Raw genomic sequence first — 19,299 nt, 5'->3', positions numbered from 1 at the left:
TGTTTTTAAAATATCTACTGGTTGTAATATTTAATTAAATATATTTAAATACATATTTAATATTAAATAATATAAAGGAAATTGAATTTTAAATAAAAATATTGCATTAAAACTATCCAAATCCATTACATAAACAGGTAAAATGCACTATATATATATATATATATATATATATATATATATATATATATATATATATATATATATATATATATATATATATATATATATATAATCTTTAATATTAAATCATCAATATAATTGTTACTGTAAATAAAACATTGCATTAAAAGTATATATTGCATTAGGTAAACAGTTAAAACAACTTCCTTTTTTTGGATCTGATAATATAATCTACTTAAGTGACTTTCCACTCTTGTTGGGATTCTTAGCAAGCCTTAAAATATTTTTTATTTATTACTATTAACATTTTCTTAATAAAACTACTACAAGTACCAGAGCTGAATATAATGTTACAAAGCAGAAGTGCTTTAGATTAAATAAAGGCATTGGTGTCAAAAAGGATTGAGAACCACTGGCACCCTCTCATTGTGCCTGAGGGCAACTGGATGCCACTCTTGCCATAGACCTGATTTTTTTGCCAATATTTCTAACCAGGACCTTTCAAGTCCCATTGAATCTCTGTTACTCTATGTTAATAGACAGGTTTCCAACATCACAGTGACTTTAGAGCACATAACATCAAGAAATGAGTGTGAATGAAAGTTGGTGTGGTTAAATGTGCGAGTGTGAGTGGAGCTGGGTTTGCGGGGTGGAGAAGACAGAATCTCTCTCAGGGCTTCTGATCGGCTGTGATCCGCCTGCTGTTACCTTCTGTTCTCCACTGTTAGTCCCAGCGGCTGCTCTCAACTGACACGCACAACTCCTTCAAGCCCTCTGATGTCCCACCCTCCTTCTTCTGGCGCTTTGCATTTTGTTGCATTCGTGTAAAAGCCTGACGCTGGGCGAGATTACAGTCATACCTCTCTCTCTGTTCTCTTCGTCCTTCCAGTCCTCTGTTTGATCTCGCTATCTTCTCTTGTCTGTTCGACACCTGAGAGCCAATGCTTTAAGAGCGCGACGTCTGGAAAAATGTACAGCGGCAGGCCATCGACTCTGATAAAGACGATAAACAAGATGAAAAACAAAAGCCCACAGCAACGGTTTGAATAAAAGAGCTACCTGTTACAGCGCTGCGGTAAGGCCTCCACATGCCCAGTGTTAATATTAGTTTGCTTGAAGAGAGTCCATAAGCTGATCAGTGGGGAGAGGCGCTCGCTTGGCCTCAGGCAGTGCCAGGCCTGGCGTTTGGCTGGCGCTCAGAGGATTGATGTCTGGGAGTCAGTGGGGGCTCCACTGTACCTTTATTACTCATCAGCTGGGTACCAAACTAATTTGATAAAGCGCCACTTAATACACCAAACACACGCGCACGTACTGTGGCCGTGCCTGGCACCACATCAAGTGTGTCAGGCCACCCTGCAGAACGCTGGGACGTCATTTTAACATGGCACATTATCATTTTTTTTATTGGGAAATGACACGATCTGGACTCAAACACACATCATTCACTTTTATGTTGGATATTACTAAATGTGTAGATTTAACAAAGCAGTTCCTGTCATTTTACTGTAATCTAAATTATTAAATAGTGGGATAACCCCTTAGTTTTGAACAGGGTTTTTTGAGCTAAAACATTTTTAAAACAATTAGTTGTCACTACTGTATACATATATTTCAGCAATGTTTTGTTGAGATCTTTTCAGTAGTATAAATTAAAACTAAAACAACTAAAGCAAAAATACAATTACTACATTGACATAATTTATCAATGATTCAAATGACTAAATCTTTTATGGAAATTAGAATTCTGTGTTTTTTTTAAAGGTAAAATTAGTCACATTATATTTTATAGCAAAATATAATTAAAAATTCCCTGAAGTCTCTGTTTTATACTTTACTTTTTATTATGTTTTATATATCATGGTGTCCGCAGGGTCTAAAAAAGTCTTAAAATGTCTTGTTTCAAAAACAAACTTTTTGGCCTTAAAATGTCTTAAAATCATTGAAATATTATCTTGTAGATCTTAAATAATTTTAAACATTAAAAAAAAAATTAAGTTTCAAATTTTCGAGAACCCAATTGGGCCGACATCCATCCAATCACCAACAATCCAGCTCCATAAAACATTTTTTCAATATTTAAGTTTTTTTATTGTAAAGACAATAATATATTTTTTATATTTTTTAATATTTAGATATTTTTTGTTTCAATAGCTGTTCGACATTTTTACAGAAAATTCTCCAAATTAAATTCCCTAGTACGGAAAGAAAACTAAAAACAAGTACACAATTCCTCACGATAACAACAGAGCAACATTTCAACTACGATGATACATTATTCTCAATCAGTTTGGACCAAAAGCCAACAAATGTATATTTTTGATTATATATTTTTAATTATTTATTTATTTACTTTTAACTATGTTAAAACCTGAGGATTAAAATATTCCTCTTGCCCAACAATTTTCCATCCTGTCTTTAAGAGATGCATCAACTTAGATGTAATTGTAAACTCTCATCCATTGATGTGAGTAAGACAAACATGCTAGATCCAGCATCAGAATGAGGCAGAGGAAAAGAAAAATGGAGCGAGAGGAAGAGGTTGCTTTGGTAATTACTGACTGTGTGCCCAGGCAGTGGAGGACAGTGTGTGAGTGTGTGTAGGCCCTGGTGCTCTGATAATGAAGGGTTACTGTTGCAGATCTGACAGCGTTAATCTCCACATCGTCCTCGCCTGGTATTTACCCTGCTGGGGAGAGAGCGGCAAACCCACCTGACAACACAGTTTACCCACAGCCAGACACCTCTCACACATACACACCGGGATCAGTTTCAACACACCTCCTTATCTCAAAGACAAACCACAGCTTAAACCCTCCCCCCAAAAAACCCCAAAACATGGAAGAGGGAAAACTTTTTCTTCACCTTTTTGTCAGTCTTTCCCTTTCATCTTCTCTTCCTCCCATTTGAAGTTTCTGAAGTACTGTTTAAGCATTACAGAGGTGCAGACAGAGGAATATGAATATGCATCGCACCATATGGTTGCACTTGCTCTGGGATTAGGTGTGTCCAGAAGGTAGAACCACGTTAATGCATTATTCTCCTCTCAAATGATCGGTGGCGTTGTGCCGACATGTGTGCGCAGGCCAATCTGGGTTTTTAACCAAACCGGCCATCCCCATTGAAAATGGCAGGGAGAGAGTGAGCCGTGGCATTTTATATTTATTTATTTTTTGAAAGAGTTCAAATGCAAAAACCCTGACAGAATCGTGATTAAAAGTGATATTTCTGACACGTTAGGATGCGCACAGGAAGTAACCTTCTCCAAAGCCTTCATTATTAGATGCATGACAGACCTGAATATTTATAAAATAGGCTTTAATAATTGATAACAGCAATCTGCTACGGTAATTCATCAGATTTGCACTTCAACAGAGTATCCGTTTTCGTTTTAAAATAATAATAAGTCGAATGCTAATGCAGGTGAAATGCAAAAGTGCGACCCGTGTGTGGCTGAAGCTCGAAATGCGTTTGTGCCATTTTTAGTGCGTTGGAAAAAACAACGGCGTGTTAATGATATTGCCCTCGCCGCTCGTTTGGAAACTGTTATCAATGTCTGTGATCATTTGTGAAACGCTGCTCGTTTTGTTGTGTACTGAGCTGTTGTGCTGTTTACTTGCGCAGCTTCCGTTTGAGGGCAGAGAGCATCTAAAAAATCAGGAAACCAGCCTGTTTTAGGGTAGAATATACAAGAAGCTGATGTGGTTTTATCAAAAGCATATTCTTTGTTTGAGTCATATGCAATACTTCCTCTTGTGTTCTTTGACCAAAATAGCACACACACACACAGATATATACACACACATACACATGCTCACCTTTTGTAAAGCTTTTTTTTGCTTGTGATGATTTGAAAAAAAAAAAAGCAGCCACAGCTCTTTTTCTCGGAAACAGTTTTATCAGTTTGTTTTTGTACACAAGTATGAAATGTTGTCATTTTGAACTTGAAGTTTGCATGTTCTTGTAAAAAAATAGTAAAAAGAATGACTTGTATTTGCAGGTGTAACATCTCCATGAATTTAATATATACTACTGGCAGAAGTTTGCGTGTTAAACATATCAAGCACACATGGTGGTCCCATAAATTCTGGTGGCAGTCACCTCTGCATGTCACTTTTAGTGTCCACAGCAAATTAAATGTAGGCATATATATATATATATATATATATATATATATATATATATATATATATATATATATATATTGGCAGCCATATCGATATCGGCCGATACATGCTGTTTTTAATGTTACCATTATCAGTCTGATAAGAAAGCCAGATTTTTTTTTAACTTTCAAAAATTATGGTTTATTTTCGATGTTTGAAGCTGCTTTTTTTATTGTTTTACTGATTTTGGTGACTTGGTTTCTTCATAGGTGCATGATCTCTTTTTTTTTGTCAGGCAGTAGATTTTATTTATATAAAAAGCATAGGCTATAGAAAAGAAATTGATTAATAAAGTTTAAAGATCAGATTTTTTTTTCTAAAGGTTTTAAAACAATCAAATGTTAACTGTATGTGTTTACCTTTAGTTTTTTGCAATCATGCTGAAAATTTTGAAATAGTTAGATTTATTAGCTAATATATCGGCTATCAGCCTCCAAATCTAATGAGTTATCGGTTATCTGTATCAGTAAAAATCCATATCGGTGCATCTCTAATATAAAGAGTGTATATATTTAATCTGTATACATTTAATTTACACCGTACTACATTTAAGAGAGTGTCTTTTATGAATATTCTAAAAATGCATTTTTTTTTTAATCATACATACTGTGGAAATGTTCTTGCTCTGTTAAACATCATTTGGGAAATAAAAAATGAAAATAAAAAAAATGAAGGGGGGCTAATAATTCTGACTTCAACTGTATACGTAACACAGCTTTGTTCATATTGTTTGTAGCTTCACCGCATATGAGTAAGACGATTCAGTTTTGTCAACTGACCACTTCACTGTAACAAAGCCTAGATTAAAAGAGATCAGGTTGGTATAGTTGCAGCAGGGAACTTACAGAACTAAAGTATACTGAACCTGAGAAGTTCAGGGGACACCTGTAAATTGTTCCTCTGTGAATAAAATGTAAAAAAAAAAAAAAAAAAAAAAGTCAGAGTCTGTGAAGCAGAGCAAATGCTTTAATGGTGGCCAGGGATCGAAGCTGTCAGCGAGGCTTCCTGTCTGGAAATGTAGTTTTTTGTCGAAGGGTCACCTCCTTTTCTCATTTCTGAAAGAGATGTGCCCCAGGATCTATGGCATGCGATAAAATGCAAGCTAAATTTCAGAAAATTGCTTCAGAAACAGAACTTCAGCATCTGAAAAATGAAAGTTAAAGAGTAGCTTGGAAATCAATCACTCCTACTGTACAAGCTGGAATTTTTTGGAGAGAAAGTTTTAAAGGATGAGGTCATGCAATCTGCAAGCTAGTGCACTCATACAAGTTATAGTTCTTCTCTAAAAACAGTAAGTAAATAAATATATATTGTTATATAATAATTTTGTTTATTTATATATTTATTTAGTTAGTTAGTTAGTTAGTTAGTTAGTTAGTTAGTTAGTTAGTTAGTTAGTTAGTTAGTTACTTCTGCAACTAAATTGCCCAATTATTCATTAATCACAACAGCTATTTTATGTTAGCTAGTTGACTAGAAAATATTTCTCATTTTCATTTAGCTTGAAGAAAAAAAGTTGACGCAAAAAGCAATAAAAAAAACAAAAAGGTTGAAATACCACTAATGGTATATTAATACTTAATATTTAATCCAAAAATGAAAATTTACTCACAATATACTTATCCTCAAGGAATTCATAATCTTTCTGAGTTTCTTCTGATATTTTGAAGAAAGCTGGAAATCTGTAACCATTGACATTGTTTGATCCTACTACTAAAGTCAATGGTTACAGGTTTTCAGCCTTTTACAAACTGTTTTATGTTGTGTTCAACAGGAGAAAGAAGACAAACTCTTCTTTCAAAAGATATCAAACAAGTAAAGGGTGACAAGAAAGAAAGAAAGAAAGAAAGAAAGAAAGAAAGAAAGAAAGAAAGAAAGAAAGAAAGAAAGAAAGAAAGAAAGAAAGAAAGAAAGAAAGAAAGAAAGAAAGAAAGAAAGACTTGTAACACTTGAACAAAAATGACATTAAGCGACGTCTTAACATTTCTCACTCTGGCTCTTACCCAGAGGCTTTACTGGTCCGCTTGTTAATTCATTCATTTACAGCAAAGTGTCTTAAAGCCTGTCAGAATTTCTTACCAGTCCTGTTAAAGAAGTGCCACAACTCATTTCTCTCTAATGAAAATCATCTGCTGGTGAGAGAGGGCATGTCCAAACATCTAAACAGGTTGCTTTTTAGGTTTCACACTGAGGTTATGTGAAAGGCCCCTCTTGATTGACGTTATCTGGCCTGACAGCGCTTCATATCAAGGTTAACCTGACGTCGGAAGGCCTGAGAGGGAAAGAGTCAGAGGAAAACAGCAGAAAAAGTCCGACGTGGTCTCTCTGCCACTCTTTGACGCGGCAGGTGGAGGTTTCTGCACTCTTAATTGATAACTAATCGAGCGGCGTGTGCTGTGTTTCCCCTGGAGGACGGCCCTAATGGTGGCTTGGCTTACTCAGCAGCGCAGCTCCGGAACCACTAAATTAAATATATCCCCTCAGATAATGACTCTGAGTGACAGACTCCGGTCTGGGCGGCTCCGGCGGCCACCAACCTCTCGTTGTGCCCTTGCACTGGAGGAACTAGAGTAGTCCACCCCCCCGCCTTCAGCACCCGCTCCCCAATGCCCCACGCTAACCACAGCTACTCGTGACAAAAATACATCTCAAGCAGTTAATCTGTGCAGATATCAGCTCAAGTGCCCTTCAGTGGCACGGGGAGCCTCGTCTCGTAAGCTGGCTTCCTGTCACATTCCTGCTCGGGCACATGGGCGGACCCTCAAACATGGCAGCGTGGGTCAATTAACACTGTGTGCCAGGGCTGGATTCAATCAAACTGGCTTCTGAGACCGGCATGTATTTATTTATTTATTTATTAATTGAAGGGTTAGTTCACCCTAAAATGAACATTTTGTTATTATTTTGAGAATATATCAGTATTACCATTCGAAAGCTTTTGGTCAATATATATTTAAAATAAAATGATGCTTTCGATTAATTGAGGATGCATTCTGGTAATCAGGTTAAACTAATGATTAATTATATATAGTATATATGTTTTATATTCAATATATCTATGCTTTTTTATTATTTCAAAAATCCTAAAAGAAACTTATGAGTGGCCGAGTTTAACTTTAAGTGATAAGATTCATGATACTAATTTCACGATTTATGAGTTTGTCACAATTTTTTAACAAAATTATTCGAAGCAAATTTAAGGTGAAGAGCCCTTTCATTTTTTTTCTTAAACGCTGCACATTGTATTGCAAAATTATATATTTTCTTCCATAATCAAATGGCTATTTTAAAAACAAATTCCAAAAAATAATAATAATAACTATAATACAACCTAAACGTGAGTAATTCATATTGCTTGTATAATTGATTAGTATAAGTGTCAGTGTGATACACTTAAGAAGAGGTAATCTTGAACATTTTTAAATATAATAAGCAAATAAAAAGCAAATAATTAAAATATGCATAAACTAATTTGAAAATAAGAAGGTAAAAATAATTGAATACCTGTTTCTGTAACAGAACAACTTTCTCTTTCAGTCTGAAAAACATCTTCACACTTTCACTATGAAAACACTGATGCATCGTGTGATCTCCTCAGAGCAAGCAGAGCTGCAAATCATCCAGTCGGCGTGGTTTGGCTTATCAATAGTTTTTTTGCTTATAGACATCTGTGACAGTAGTTTTTTTTTACTGTGCTGATGGTTTATGTGCGGCATGTTTGTTCTTCTCTTAGTGTGAGTAAATGTCTTTTTGCAGTATTTGCACAGTTTGTCTGGCGCACTTCACCGCTGTCATTTTACTCTGCTGCTCCACCTCCTGCTCGCCGCTCATGCGCAGGTAAAGCAATCTTGCGCCTGTTAACAGTGCCCCCTCTGTTCAAAACATGTATCGCGATTCGCTCAGGATTTCAATCAGTTTGAATCGTCACATATTTTGAATAAAATTTCAACCGGCTCACGGTGAATCGTTACATCCCTTATTATTTTCTTTTTAATAGAAAAAACGTAATAAAATCAGTTTATTTTTTAACAGCACATTGCTACTGTTTTTGCAATTGTTTTGATCAAATAAATGTATTCATGATGCAGTTAAAAAATTTAATTAAAAAAAACACGCCTCAATCTTTTTAACAGGATTTATTGTCTATTTTAAGAGAAAAATCTAGTAATTAACATTTGCTTGAATATATTTGAACAGAAATTGTCCATGGTTCCTGATTTGCAAGCATATCTCCATTTAATTGCCTTGATCCTACCAAAATTTTTACTTAAAGTTTATTGGTGTTTTTAGTTTACAAACTTATTTCTTAAAGGATTGTTAGTGTAGTCTAATGACTTTAAAAGTAAAGAGATTTAAGTCATACTGGATTAGAGCAACACAGAACCCTCCTCTTTGCAGGCAGGCCTATTCTTCCCAAAACTCTGTACCAGCTGTGAAACCAACTTCCTTTATAATTTTAGCAAGTGTGATGCGGGCACGTGCAGAGCAGATCACCTCAGAGTTTACTTTTCCCTATCCCAGCCTTTCTGTCCTCAGGGGACGACTCAAATGCTTTGTCTTATAATTAGGCTTCAGGGATGTATTTGTTCTCAGAACTGAAGGGTTGCTGCCTAACTGCGCCGCTTAAACAAAATATTTCCTTTTCCGTCTGTGCGTCAAAATATGTATCTGCCATTTTCTGTCCATTGTCCTCTGCGGCAAGTATGTGCGTGCCTTTTTTTCCTCACGGCTTGTTTGTTTTTGTTACCTGCAACGGGATGTAACTGAATTATTGTATGTGGCAGAAGGTTCCAGTCTGACAGAGGGAGAAAAAAAGAGAAAGGGAGAAGTCAAAGTAGGTCCTTCAAGGTCAGACCAAAGACAGCATGCAACATGCAAGGTCACATTCCAGACTAAAAGCAATAAGTGCTTTATTGATGGGAAAAAACACACACTGCAAGCAAGCAGATGTGCAACGGACTGATTAATAATACAACAGATTTGAGTGAGAGAGAGAGAGTGTGTATGTGTGCATGCCCTTTGCATTCATATTTTGCTTCACAACAACGACAAAAAAAAACTTTAAAGTCAGAAAAAAACAAAAAACAGAAACACTCATGAGCATAATTGTTTTGTCCGGATGTGTATCTCTCTCTAAAAAATTGATCCCTGCATGGGAATCTGAAAAATCCATTAGAGTCCATCAGACAAAAAAAGGACAGAATGATAGAGTGCGTACGAGTATGAGCAGTTTATAAAACCCCATCATAGTTTGGCCATTAATGCACATGTCAGCCGATGTTTTATTTTTGGCACAACTCCTTAATGCAACAACTTGCTTCTAGACATCAGCGCTGGTGTCATATTACAACACTGGGAACAAAGGCAAAAGTTTTAAAATAACTATCATAAAGATGTGGAATGCACAGTTTCTTATAACCTCGTGCACTTCTGGGAATGTTTTTATTTTGCTTACTATTAAAAGCTTTCGGTCAATATACAGTTGAAGTTAGAAATATTTTTTCCCAATTTCTGTTTGGCAGAGAGAAGATTTTTTCAACACATTTATAAACAATTGTTTTAATAGCTTATTTATAATAACTGCTTTGTTTGATCTTTGTTGTGCTATTTAAAAAAGAAAAATAATTCAAAGGGCCACTAATAATTCTGATTTCAACTGTATATTTAAAAAAAAAAAAATGCTTTTTATTTATTGAGGATGCATTCTGTTGATCAAGTTACAGTAATTGTTAATATATATGTATATTTAAGTATATGTATCTATATATGTAGCTTTAGCATAATAGTAACTAGTTATTGCTGTTTTTAATTTTAAAAAAAGGACATTAAGTTTATTTTTTAAACAATTCCCAATATTATAAAGTGAAGAACATTGTTACTGATTTTGGAATATGTTTGATTAAATACATGTATCCATGATGCAGTTAAAATTTTCATTTTAAAACCATACCTCAATCTTTTCAACAGGACTTTTTATCCATTTAAAAAAAATCTATTAATTAACATTTGCTTGACTATTTTTGAACAGAAATTGTCCATTATTGCACATATCAGCCGATTATTTTTGGCACAACTCCATAACGCAACAACTTGCTTTTAGACATCAGCGCTGGTGTCAGATTACAACACTGGGAACAAAGGCAAAAGTTTTAAAATAACTATCATAGAGATGTGGAATGCACAGTTTCTTATAACCTCGTGCGCTTCTGGGAATGTTTTTATTTGTTTAGTCATATTTGCCCTCATTTACACTGCAAACCTGGTAAACCTGCCCTGGGTGCTGTTCCTCCCTTCTCATACTGTAATACCCAACAAACCTGTTTAAAACCTCGAATAGCTTCTCCAGTCTAATTCTACTGTTTTTCTCTGTGATTCACCCCAGCCTCCCTTTCCATCTTTTTCCTGCTTTAAGCAGCAGTTGGGAATGGCATTGTTTTTAATCATCAGAACCCAGAAATTATTATTATCGCCTCTGACGCGGCAATTAAAACTTCAGGTCAGAGGCACAACGAGCGGTGATCAGCAGCGAAGCTGAGAAGTTTTAATTAGACGATCAGAACCATTAATGCACAAAAAAAGGTGTGCGCTGGGAAATTAACGTGAACGTCTTAATCAGGGTTACCGACTCCGAAGAGGAGTCAAGTGAACAGAGAGCAAAAAACAAATCATTTCCGCACCACTGGGACAAAACTCAATTAAATATGCATGCAGAAAATGGAAATTCGGAGCATCAGCACAGACCGTTGGAAAAAATACGGCAAATTCCGTAGACGGGGTCGCAGACCTGCTTATTGTTATTCTTGTGTAATAAAATCGAAAGAGAGGCCAGATGCTGGGGAACGAGGGGTGTGTGGAGAACAGGTCCGATGCTGACTTTTCCGCTCCCCTTCCCTCGGAGCGATGAGGGAAACAAACTCCTTCCTGCAAGCTGTAAATTAGCAAAATAAAAACAGAGGGGATTATTTCAGCATGTGTGTGTCTGTCCGAGCTTTAGTAGGTGAGGAAATGCCTGCCTCTATGATGGCCCTTCTTGTCGCAGTGGCTGCACTTAATGAGAAACTGCATTGCAAATATGCAAATTAAAAGGTCAGTTCACCCCAAAATGAAAATTCTGTCATCGTTTGCTCACACCCATGTCCTTGCGAAGCCATAAAACTTTCAGAACACAAATCAGGATAGTTTTTGCCAAATTCTGTCCATCCACATACATAACAAGATATAAATCAGAGGCTTAATCTAAGTCTTTTGCAGAGACATGCCTTCATTATGTGATGAACTGATTTAATTTAGACTTATTTTAGCATGTAAACAGTGTTTACGGCATTCAGATTTGAGGTTTGTCCTCACATGTCACCTTGGTATGATAATAACAATCATTTGTGTTCCGAAGAAGAATCTGAAACAATAGAACATCACAAGGGTGAAGAAATTATGACAGGATCTCATGCGTCTTCTTTTTATTATTTTGACATTTTCAGAGTCTCCCAACAGCCAAAGGTCCAAGCCCCCCCCCCCCCCCCTCCTCCCCCACATGAAACAAAATAAAAGAGTTCATTCAGACACAATCCAGGTCAGTTAATCTGTCAAAAGGATTACAATATCAAAATAAAGCTTTTAAAAGTCAGGCCAGAAAGAAACTGCTCTGACAGGAGGATCTTTAAATAATGAGAAATAATCCAGCGCTGTCCAGGCCTGTTGCGTTTAATGAATGCTCCGTATTACCGGGGTTTTGTCCTTGCATTAGTCAACGTATTTTGAAAGTCTGCGTGAAATCAGACAGGGCAGATCAGAGTGTTAGATCACCGTTAAGTCGAGGGATTCGGGTTTAGCAGAGTAAACAGAGTTTATTTCTAGAACAATCGCGAGCAGTGGCTGCCAGGTGAGAAAGAGTATGTCATATCCCAGATTTAGCGTGCATACTCTTCCTGTCAGAATGAGAGAAAGAGAGAGAGGAAGAGAGAGAGAGAGAGAAAGAGGGAAGAACAGGACACGCCAATCTAGGCAGTCATTAACAGCCACTTCCTCACTCTGGTGGGCTGATTGCAGTCAGCACACGTTCATACAAATAATGCACTTCCAACGGCATTATTAGGATTTGAAACACCACTTGATTGGGCATGATATCATTCCGGCACATAAACAGAAGCTCCGCATTAAACGAGACACGCAGGGCCTGGAGAGCCACGTTCAAGGCATCTTTTCTGTCATCCCCGGCGTCCTCCGCCTCACGCTTCTGAAAAGAAACAGGGCTTGTGAGGTCTTTGATGTGCGGGGAGATAAAAAAGAAGAAGCTCTCTCACTCTTATTGTCGAATCTGTTTAGAATAGTTTCTTGACTTTTTCGCAAAGCTTTTCTCCTTATAGAGTAAAAGCATTACGGCGACTCCAGCTCTGCGCTGTTTCCAGTAAAAATATTGTCAGCATTACAATAAACAGGACCTCTTAAAGAAAACAACGTGTTCTCTGATCATCCGCACCGTTCCTTTGTTATTCAGCACTGACAGACGTCTTTGAGGGCCTGAAATAATAGCGTTTCGCTGAAGCGAATGCGTTCGGACGCATCAAATCATTGAGGTTTGCTGTTTGTTGCACCTATTTTTCTTAGCATGAGTGCCGGTCCCCAGAGTGGTGGGAGGGATCCCAGAGGAGGCTGTTCTTTTATCTGTGTCCCTACTGATTTTTATCGCTCTGCATGCTATCATGAACACAAACGACTCGGAGTAAACAGCGGTGTTACCATAGCGATCCCCATTGTTGGCCAGAACCGAGGCATATCTATTGCCGGGCATTTATTTAATGCAGCAGCTACTAACTGATTTAGCATGATCTTTTCTTCTTCTTTTTTTCCCTTTTTGTGCACAGGAGCTCCTCATTAGTGCCCTGATCCTCTTTCATTTAAAACCTCAGATCTCATCTCTTAAAAAAAAAAAAAAAGATTTCTTTCAAGTGCATTGCCTTAATTTGGTATAGAAAAAGTTGCTAATGTTGTAAAGTACAATGTTTTGTTATATAGTATGTAACAATAAAATGTTTTTAAAAATGTCTTTAATTATTATGATTTTTTTTAAACCTTTGACTTTTGTAATATAAATAATATATCAAATGTCTTCAAAAATAAAAATGTTCTAATTTATTTTTACGTCCTTAAAGATTTGAATCCTTGCATTATTCAAATCATATACACTCACAGGCCACTTTATTAGGTACACCTTACTAGTACGGGGTTGGACCCCTTTTGCCTTCAAAACTACCTTAATCCTTTGTGACTGGAAATATTACTCAGAGATTTTGGTCGATATTGACATGATAGCATCACGCAGTTGCTGCAGATTTGTCGGCTGCACATCTATGATGCGAATCTCCCGTTTCACCACATCCTAAAGGTGCTTTATTGGATTGTTATCTGGTGACTGTGGAGGCCATTTGAGTACTGTAAACTCATTGTCATGTTCAAGAAATCAGTGGTCATAGGGGGACAAACATGGTCAGCAACAGTACTCAGGTAGGCTGTGGCATTGGCAGGATGCTCAATTGGTACTAATGGGCCCAAATTGTGGCAAGAAAATATCCTCCACATCATCACACCAGCACCAGCAGCCTGAATCATTGATACAAGGCAGGATGGATACATGCTTTCATGTTGTTGACGCCAAATTCTGACCATACCATCCGAATGTCACAGCAGAAATCGAGACTCATCAGACATTTTTCCAATCTTCTATTGTCCAATTTTGGTGAGCCTGTGCGAATTGTAGCCTCAGTTTCCTGTTCTTAGCTGACATGAGTGCCCCCCAGTGTGGTCTTCTGCTGCTGTAGCCCATCCGCCTCAAGGTTTGACGTGTTGTCCATTCAGAAATGCTGTTCTGCATACCTAGGTTGTAACGAATAGTTATTTGAGTTACTGTTACCTTTCTATTAGCTCAAACCAGTCCATTCTCCTCTGACCTCTGGCATCAACAAGGTATTTGCACTCACGGAACTGCCGCATTCTGTGCATGAAAATCCCAGTAGATCATCAGCTTCTGAAATACTTGCACTAGCCCATCTGGCTCCAACAAGTATGTCAAGTTCAAAGTCACTTAAATCACCTTTCTTCCCCATTCTGATGCTCGGTTTGAACTGCAGCAGATCGTCTTGACCATGTGTACATGCCTAAATGCTTTGAATTGCTGCCATGTGATTGGCTGATTAAAAATTTGCGTTAACGAGCAGTTGGACAGGTGTACCTAATAAACTGGCCAGTGAGTGTATTTTGTGTCAGTTCCTTGAAAATCTACCAGCCACAAGCGGTTGTGTTTCCTCACCAAAGCAATTTTTTACTTGCATATGCTGCTTGGTTGAGTGTTAATTTTGGACACTGGGAAAAACGCACATAAATTGTGGGTAATGGAACGAGATCGCTTCTCAGGGGTCATTTCCTACAAGGAAAAGGAGATTGCAATGCAAAGGAAATCACTAGTTAAAGCGTGAAATACTGAGCAGGGTAAACAGTAAATGACCTATACTGTTACGCCCAAATGACCTCAATCTTCCTTTGGAGATGTTCTGAAAAAATACTTCAGAATTTATGTTTCCACTTCCTAATAGTTTTTGCAGCTGATATTTTTTTTCTTCCTTTTTTTAGGGGGGGGGGGGGGGGGGGGGGGTGGGGGGGGGGGGGGGGGGGGGGGTTGAAATTGCCGTCCTCAACTAGGTGACCTCTTCAACCCAGGCCTTGCAATTGTCTGAGGTAAAACTTTGCACATCTGAGGTGTACAGATGCATGCGGTGTAGCATGGAGTGTGCATAATTCCTCAGCTCATTGTTTCAGAGAGGAAGTGTTGAGTGTAAATACAGTAACTGAGAAAGCATGTGCCGGGGCCACAGGGTGCAAGGCACATCTACAATACAACAGGTTGACCTTGAGTCCGCGCATATGTTCATTATCCTTTTATAGATTTCAATCCGACACACTTTCTCATCAAAAAACAATATGAGATTTTCTTACTCAAGCAGCTGAAATGGCTTTTGTATTGACAGCTTCATGGGATGGTTAGAAATAGCTCATCTCAACGCAGCGTCTAACTACCAGCTAAAGCATTCCACAGACCGTTATACGTCCCGCAGGTTTCCCATTCTTTATTTACTGCATGATAAACATCTAACATTACGAGCGGGCTCGATTTTAAGCCTGGAAAACCTATTAAAAGTGAACTTTGCTAAATCTTTGCATCAGATTTGTGGCGAAAGGGTGACTTCGCAGTGAGAGAATTCTGCCCTTAAAAAGGCATCTCTGGAAATGGACAGACCCAGAACAGCTGCAGGGGGGAGGTTGACACAGAGATGCATATTATAGATAGCACATTGGGGTGAAATAGCAAATGACCAGTCCCATGAAGAACTTTCAAAAGCAGATTTCACCGAATGGCTAGAATTGCAGTCTACGTGTTGGAATTCAGTTTGCCTTAAAATGCTGTGTTCCTATGAAATTAAACGGATAGTTCACCCAAAAATACTCTCAACTGAGTCTTTATCGGTTTCAGAAAGCTGAAACCCAACTATGAAAGTCAATGGTTACAGGTTTCCAGCTTTAATCGAAAAATCTATAGTGTTTAACAGAAGATAAAACCTCATAAAAGTTTGAACTTTTATGTATATGAAGTATATGGTAACTAAATATTTGTATTTTTTTGTGAACTCTCCGTCTAAGGTGCGTTTTTAGCAATCTGATCTAGGTGATTTGAAGTGTTCCTATTATCCTTTTTTGTAAGTCGCTTTAGATTTAGTGTCTGCTAAATGAATCAATGTAAATATAAATGTAATGTAATTGTAGGGTAAATCTAAATGTCAAAAGCATTTACGGTCTGTCCATTACGGACACCTCTAATGGTTTTCAGTAACACATTTGCCCACGTTGCTTTCATAGTGTAGGTGGTCTTGTGGTTGAAGGTGTGTAACGTTAGCTAAAACGGACTTAAACTTTGCCACTTTAAAACACTCAAAGTTTTGATTTAATGGCAAAAAAATGTACAATACACAATCTTCCCATGCATATACCCACCCATTGACCATCACCTCAGAAAGTGGATGAAAGTGAGAGGCAGCAGGTGTAAATGCAAATGGTAATGTGAGCCGATTGACCAAAACCACATCTTAATATACGTCTAAACATGGCCTACATTTTGTAAAGATGCATAGCAAGTGTGCATGTCCTACTGGTTTCTGACTCTCAAACTACTGTTTTGATCTCTGAAATGTCTACTGAAATGAGAAATGTGGTCCAAGACTGTTACTGTGGTGGTCTTCAGCACTGAACAAGCAAGTTTAAAGGAGCTTCTGGTGAATTTAAGTGAAAGATGTTGAGAGTGAAGCAGGGTGAGGTGATGCGAGGTGAGGGCTGTGTTTATCTCTTTTACGCTTGCTCTTTCTCTCTTTCTTTCTACTCCCAGATGCAGTTTCTGTGCTTTCTTTTAGTCTTTAACGCTCACCCACAACGTTTACAGAATTTATGCTCACATTGGCAGGACGCTAGGCCTCTTTAGCTAAAGAGGGAGTCTTTAGAGTCAGGTTGTTTCTGCTCTGCTGTCATGTACAGGATTAAATCTCACTGTAGCGAAGGCTTGACTCACTCTTGGGGGTCTGATTGAGATCTAGTTTTTCTTCTTGGTTTGTAGGTAGAGCTATTTTTCTTGTTCCCTTTCTCACCTTCTCTCATAGGTGTGAATGACTGAATCTGCAGCGTGCACAAGCCAAGCTTTCTTTTAACTTTCTATTGTGATAGTAGAGGAGTGCCAATGTGTATCCAAGAGCAACAGCAAACAAAAACTTATTAAAAATGCACTCAGTTAAACAGGTTTGCGGTTTTTAGAGAGAGAGAGAGAGAGGCTTTGGGGTTAGCTTGGAGTATTTAAGAATGGTGCAACTGTTAACATTAAACTGGTGATAAGTGATCATTAAACAAACCCTGTGAAAGACTTCTTTGAATCAGGTTTTCAATCGCAATTTTTCTTTCTCTTTTGTCTTTTTCATCAACAGCTGAGAGGAGTTTATGCACTGAAAAGACCTCAGGAAAATCCACGATGGCCGCCAAAAGGAAAGGTGGCCTAAAACTGAATGCGATCTGTGCCAAGCTTAGCCGGCAGGTGGTATACGACGGCAGTTCCCAGAATGCCGAGGGAGACTCAGACCTAGTGGACAACAGCGAGCGGGGCAGCTTGCACTATGATGAGGGCGACAGGCCTGAAAGTGACTTCCCAGAGGGCCTGACTCTCACTCAGAGCCTGGAGGAGGACCAGAAGCGGCGCGAGGCCATTGAGAAGTGGGTGAATGGAGAGTACGGAGAGGATCCGCAGTGTTTAGAAGGGGTGGAGCACAGAGTACTCAAACCCAACAACGGAGAAGATGGTCCCCCTGAGGGTGTGTACATGGTACAGCCCAAAGGCTGCAGCGATGAAGAAGACAACGCAGAAGAAGCAGACACCATGCCCGGCTCTCACGAGGGCAGTTATCACGAGGACTCAGAAGGCAGTCCACGCAAAGATGACAGCTTCCAGCCCACCACTGAAGCCCCTCCTCGCCCAGCCCCCTTCACCCCACCAGGTAGCACCTTTTTCTTTTAGGATGATGCTATTAGTATTTGTATGTAACATTTACACACATATTTTTAGGTAGAAATATAAAATATCGGAGTTTTGACAATATAAAATAGACAAACATTTTGAAACAAATATTTGCAGCTACACAGAACAAAATCATCTTTGAGGTTTCACAGTAAATAAAGAGATTTCTGTGTTTATTTAATAAATATATATTTCTTAATACAATATATTTTGCATTTTAGGATTTTATTCTAAAAATCTCAATGTTTTTAGCCTTTGCATTTTAGATATTGTAAGTCCAAGATTATTATAGGTAACTAAAGCCATTTTTGCCTAAAATAATTGACAAAATAATTTTATTTCCAATATTTTCTTAATAAAATAATTTTACTCTTAGTTTTAGATATTAAGATATTATTCCAGATATTAATATGCACAAATGAGATACAATTGTATTTTTAGTAAAGTATTTTATTATTATTCTTTCTTTCTTGCTTTTTGTTTATTTATTATTTTTGTGATTTTGTTGTTTTTATGACATAAAAATTAAATAATAAAATATTTATAATACAATATATGTGATTTTGTTTCATAAGTGGAAGTCAGATCTAATAGCCCCCCTGAATTATTAGACCCCTGTTTATTTTTTCCCAATTTGTTTAACAGAGAGAAGATTTCTTTTCAATACATTTCTAAACATAATAGTTTTATTTTATCTTTGTCATGATGACAGTAAATAATATTTGACTTGATATTTTTCAAGACACTTCTGAACAGATTAAAGTGACATTTAATGGTTTAACAAGTTTAATTAGGTTAACTAGGCAGGTTAGGGTAATTAGGCAAGTTATTGTATAATGGTTTGTTCTGTAGACTATTGAAAAAAATTGCTTAAAGGGGCTAATAATTAAATTACCTTAAAATGGTTTTTAAAAAATTAAAAGCTGCTTTTATTCTTGCCAAAATAAAACAAATTATACTTCCTCCAGAAGAAAATATATTATCAGACATACTGTGAAAATTTCCTTGCTCTGATATACATAATTTGGGAAATATTTAAAAAAGAAAAAGAGGAGCCAATAATTCTGTCTTCAACTAAATATGAAAAGTTTAGATGCAAAAAACGTTTGTTTTAGATTTAATTATTTTACTTATATATATATATATATATATATATATATATATATATATATATATATATATATATATATATATATATATATATATATATATATATATAAAAGCTTGTATTATATATTAATAAATATGTCATAAAAAACTACAAATCACAAAAATGACAAAAAAATAAAAAGCAAAAAAGAAACAATAATAATTAAATATTTTACTAAAACTACAATTGTATCTCTTTTGTGCATTTTAATATCTGGAAAAAAACAAAGAACTGCATTTGGTGCATTGCACAAATGCCTATGA

General features: G+C 37.0%; 1 protein-coding gene across 49 annotated transcripts in view; it reads left to right on the top strand.

Annotated features, from left to right (window-relative positions):
• Nucleotides 1-19,299, top strand: part of casz1 (castor zinc finger 1) — a 325,550-nt gene that overhangs the window by 260,597 nt on the left and 45,654 nt on the right. For all 49 annotated transcript variants that reach the window (XR_012398576.1, XM_073939087.1, XM_073939115.1 and 46 more), the window contains one exon: nucleotides 17,303-17,866. Coding sequence is in view for 48 of the 49 variants with exons in the window: in XM_073939105.1 (XP_073795206.1) it covers nucleotides 17,303-17,866 (564 nt within the window). In the remaining variant the exon portion in view is untranslated. The remainder of the gene's footprint in view (nucleotides 1-17,302; nucleotides 17,867-19,299) is intronic.

The sequence above is a fragment of the Danio rerio genome, chromosome 23 (genome assembly GCF_049306965.1).
Source record: "Danio rerio strain Tuebingen ecotype United States chromosome 23, GRCz12tu, whole genome shotgun sequence".
Classification (NCBI taxonomy): domain Eukaryota; kingdom Metazoa; phylum Chordata; class Actinopteri; order Cypriniformes; family Danionidae; genus Danio; species Danio rerio.
The sequence above is the reverse complement of the archived record's forward strand: the minus strand, read 5'-3'. Positions and strand labels throughout refer to the sequence as shown.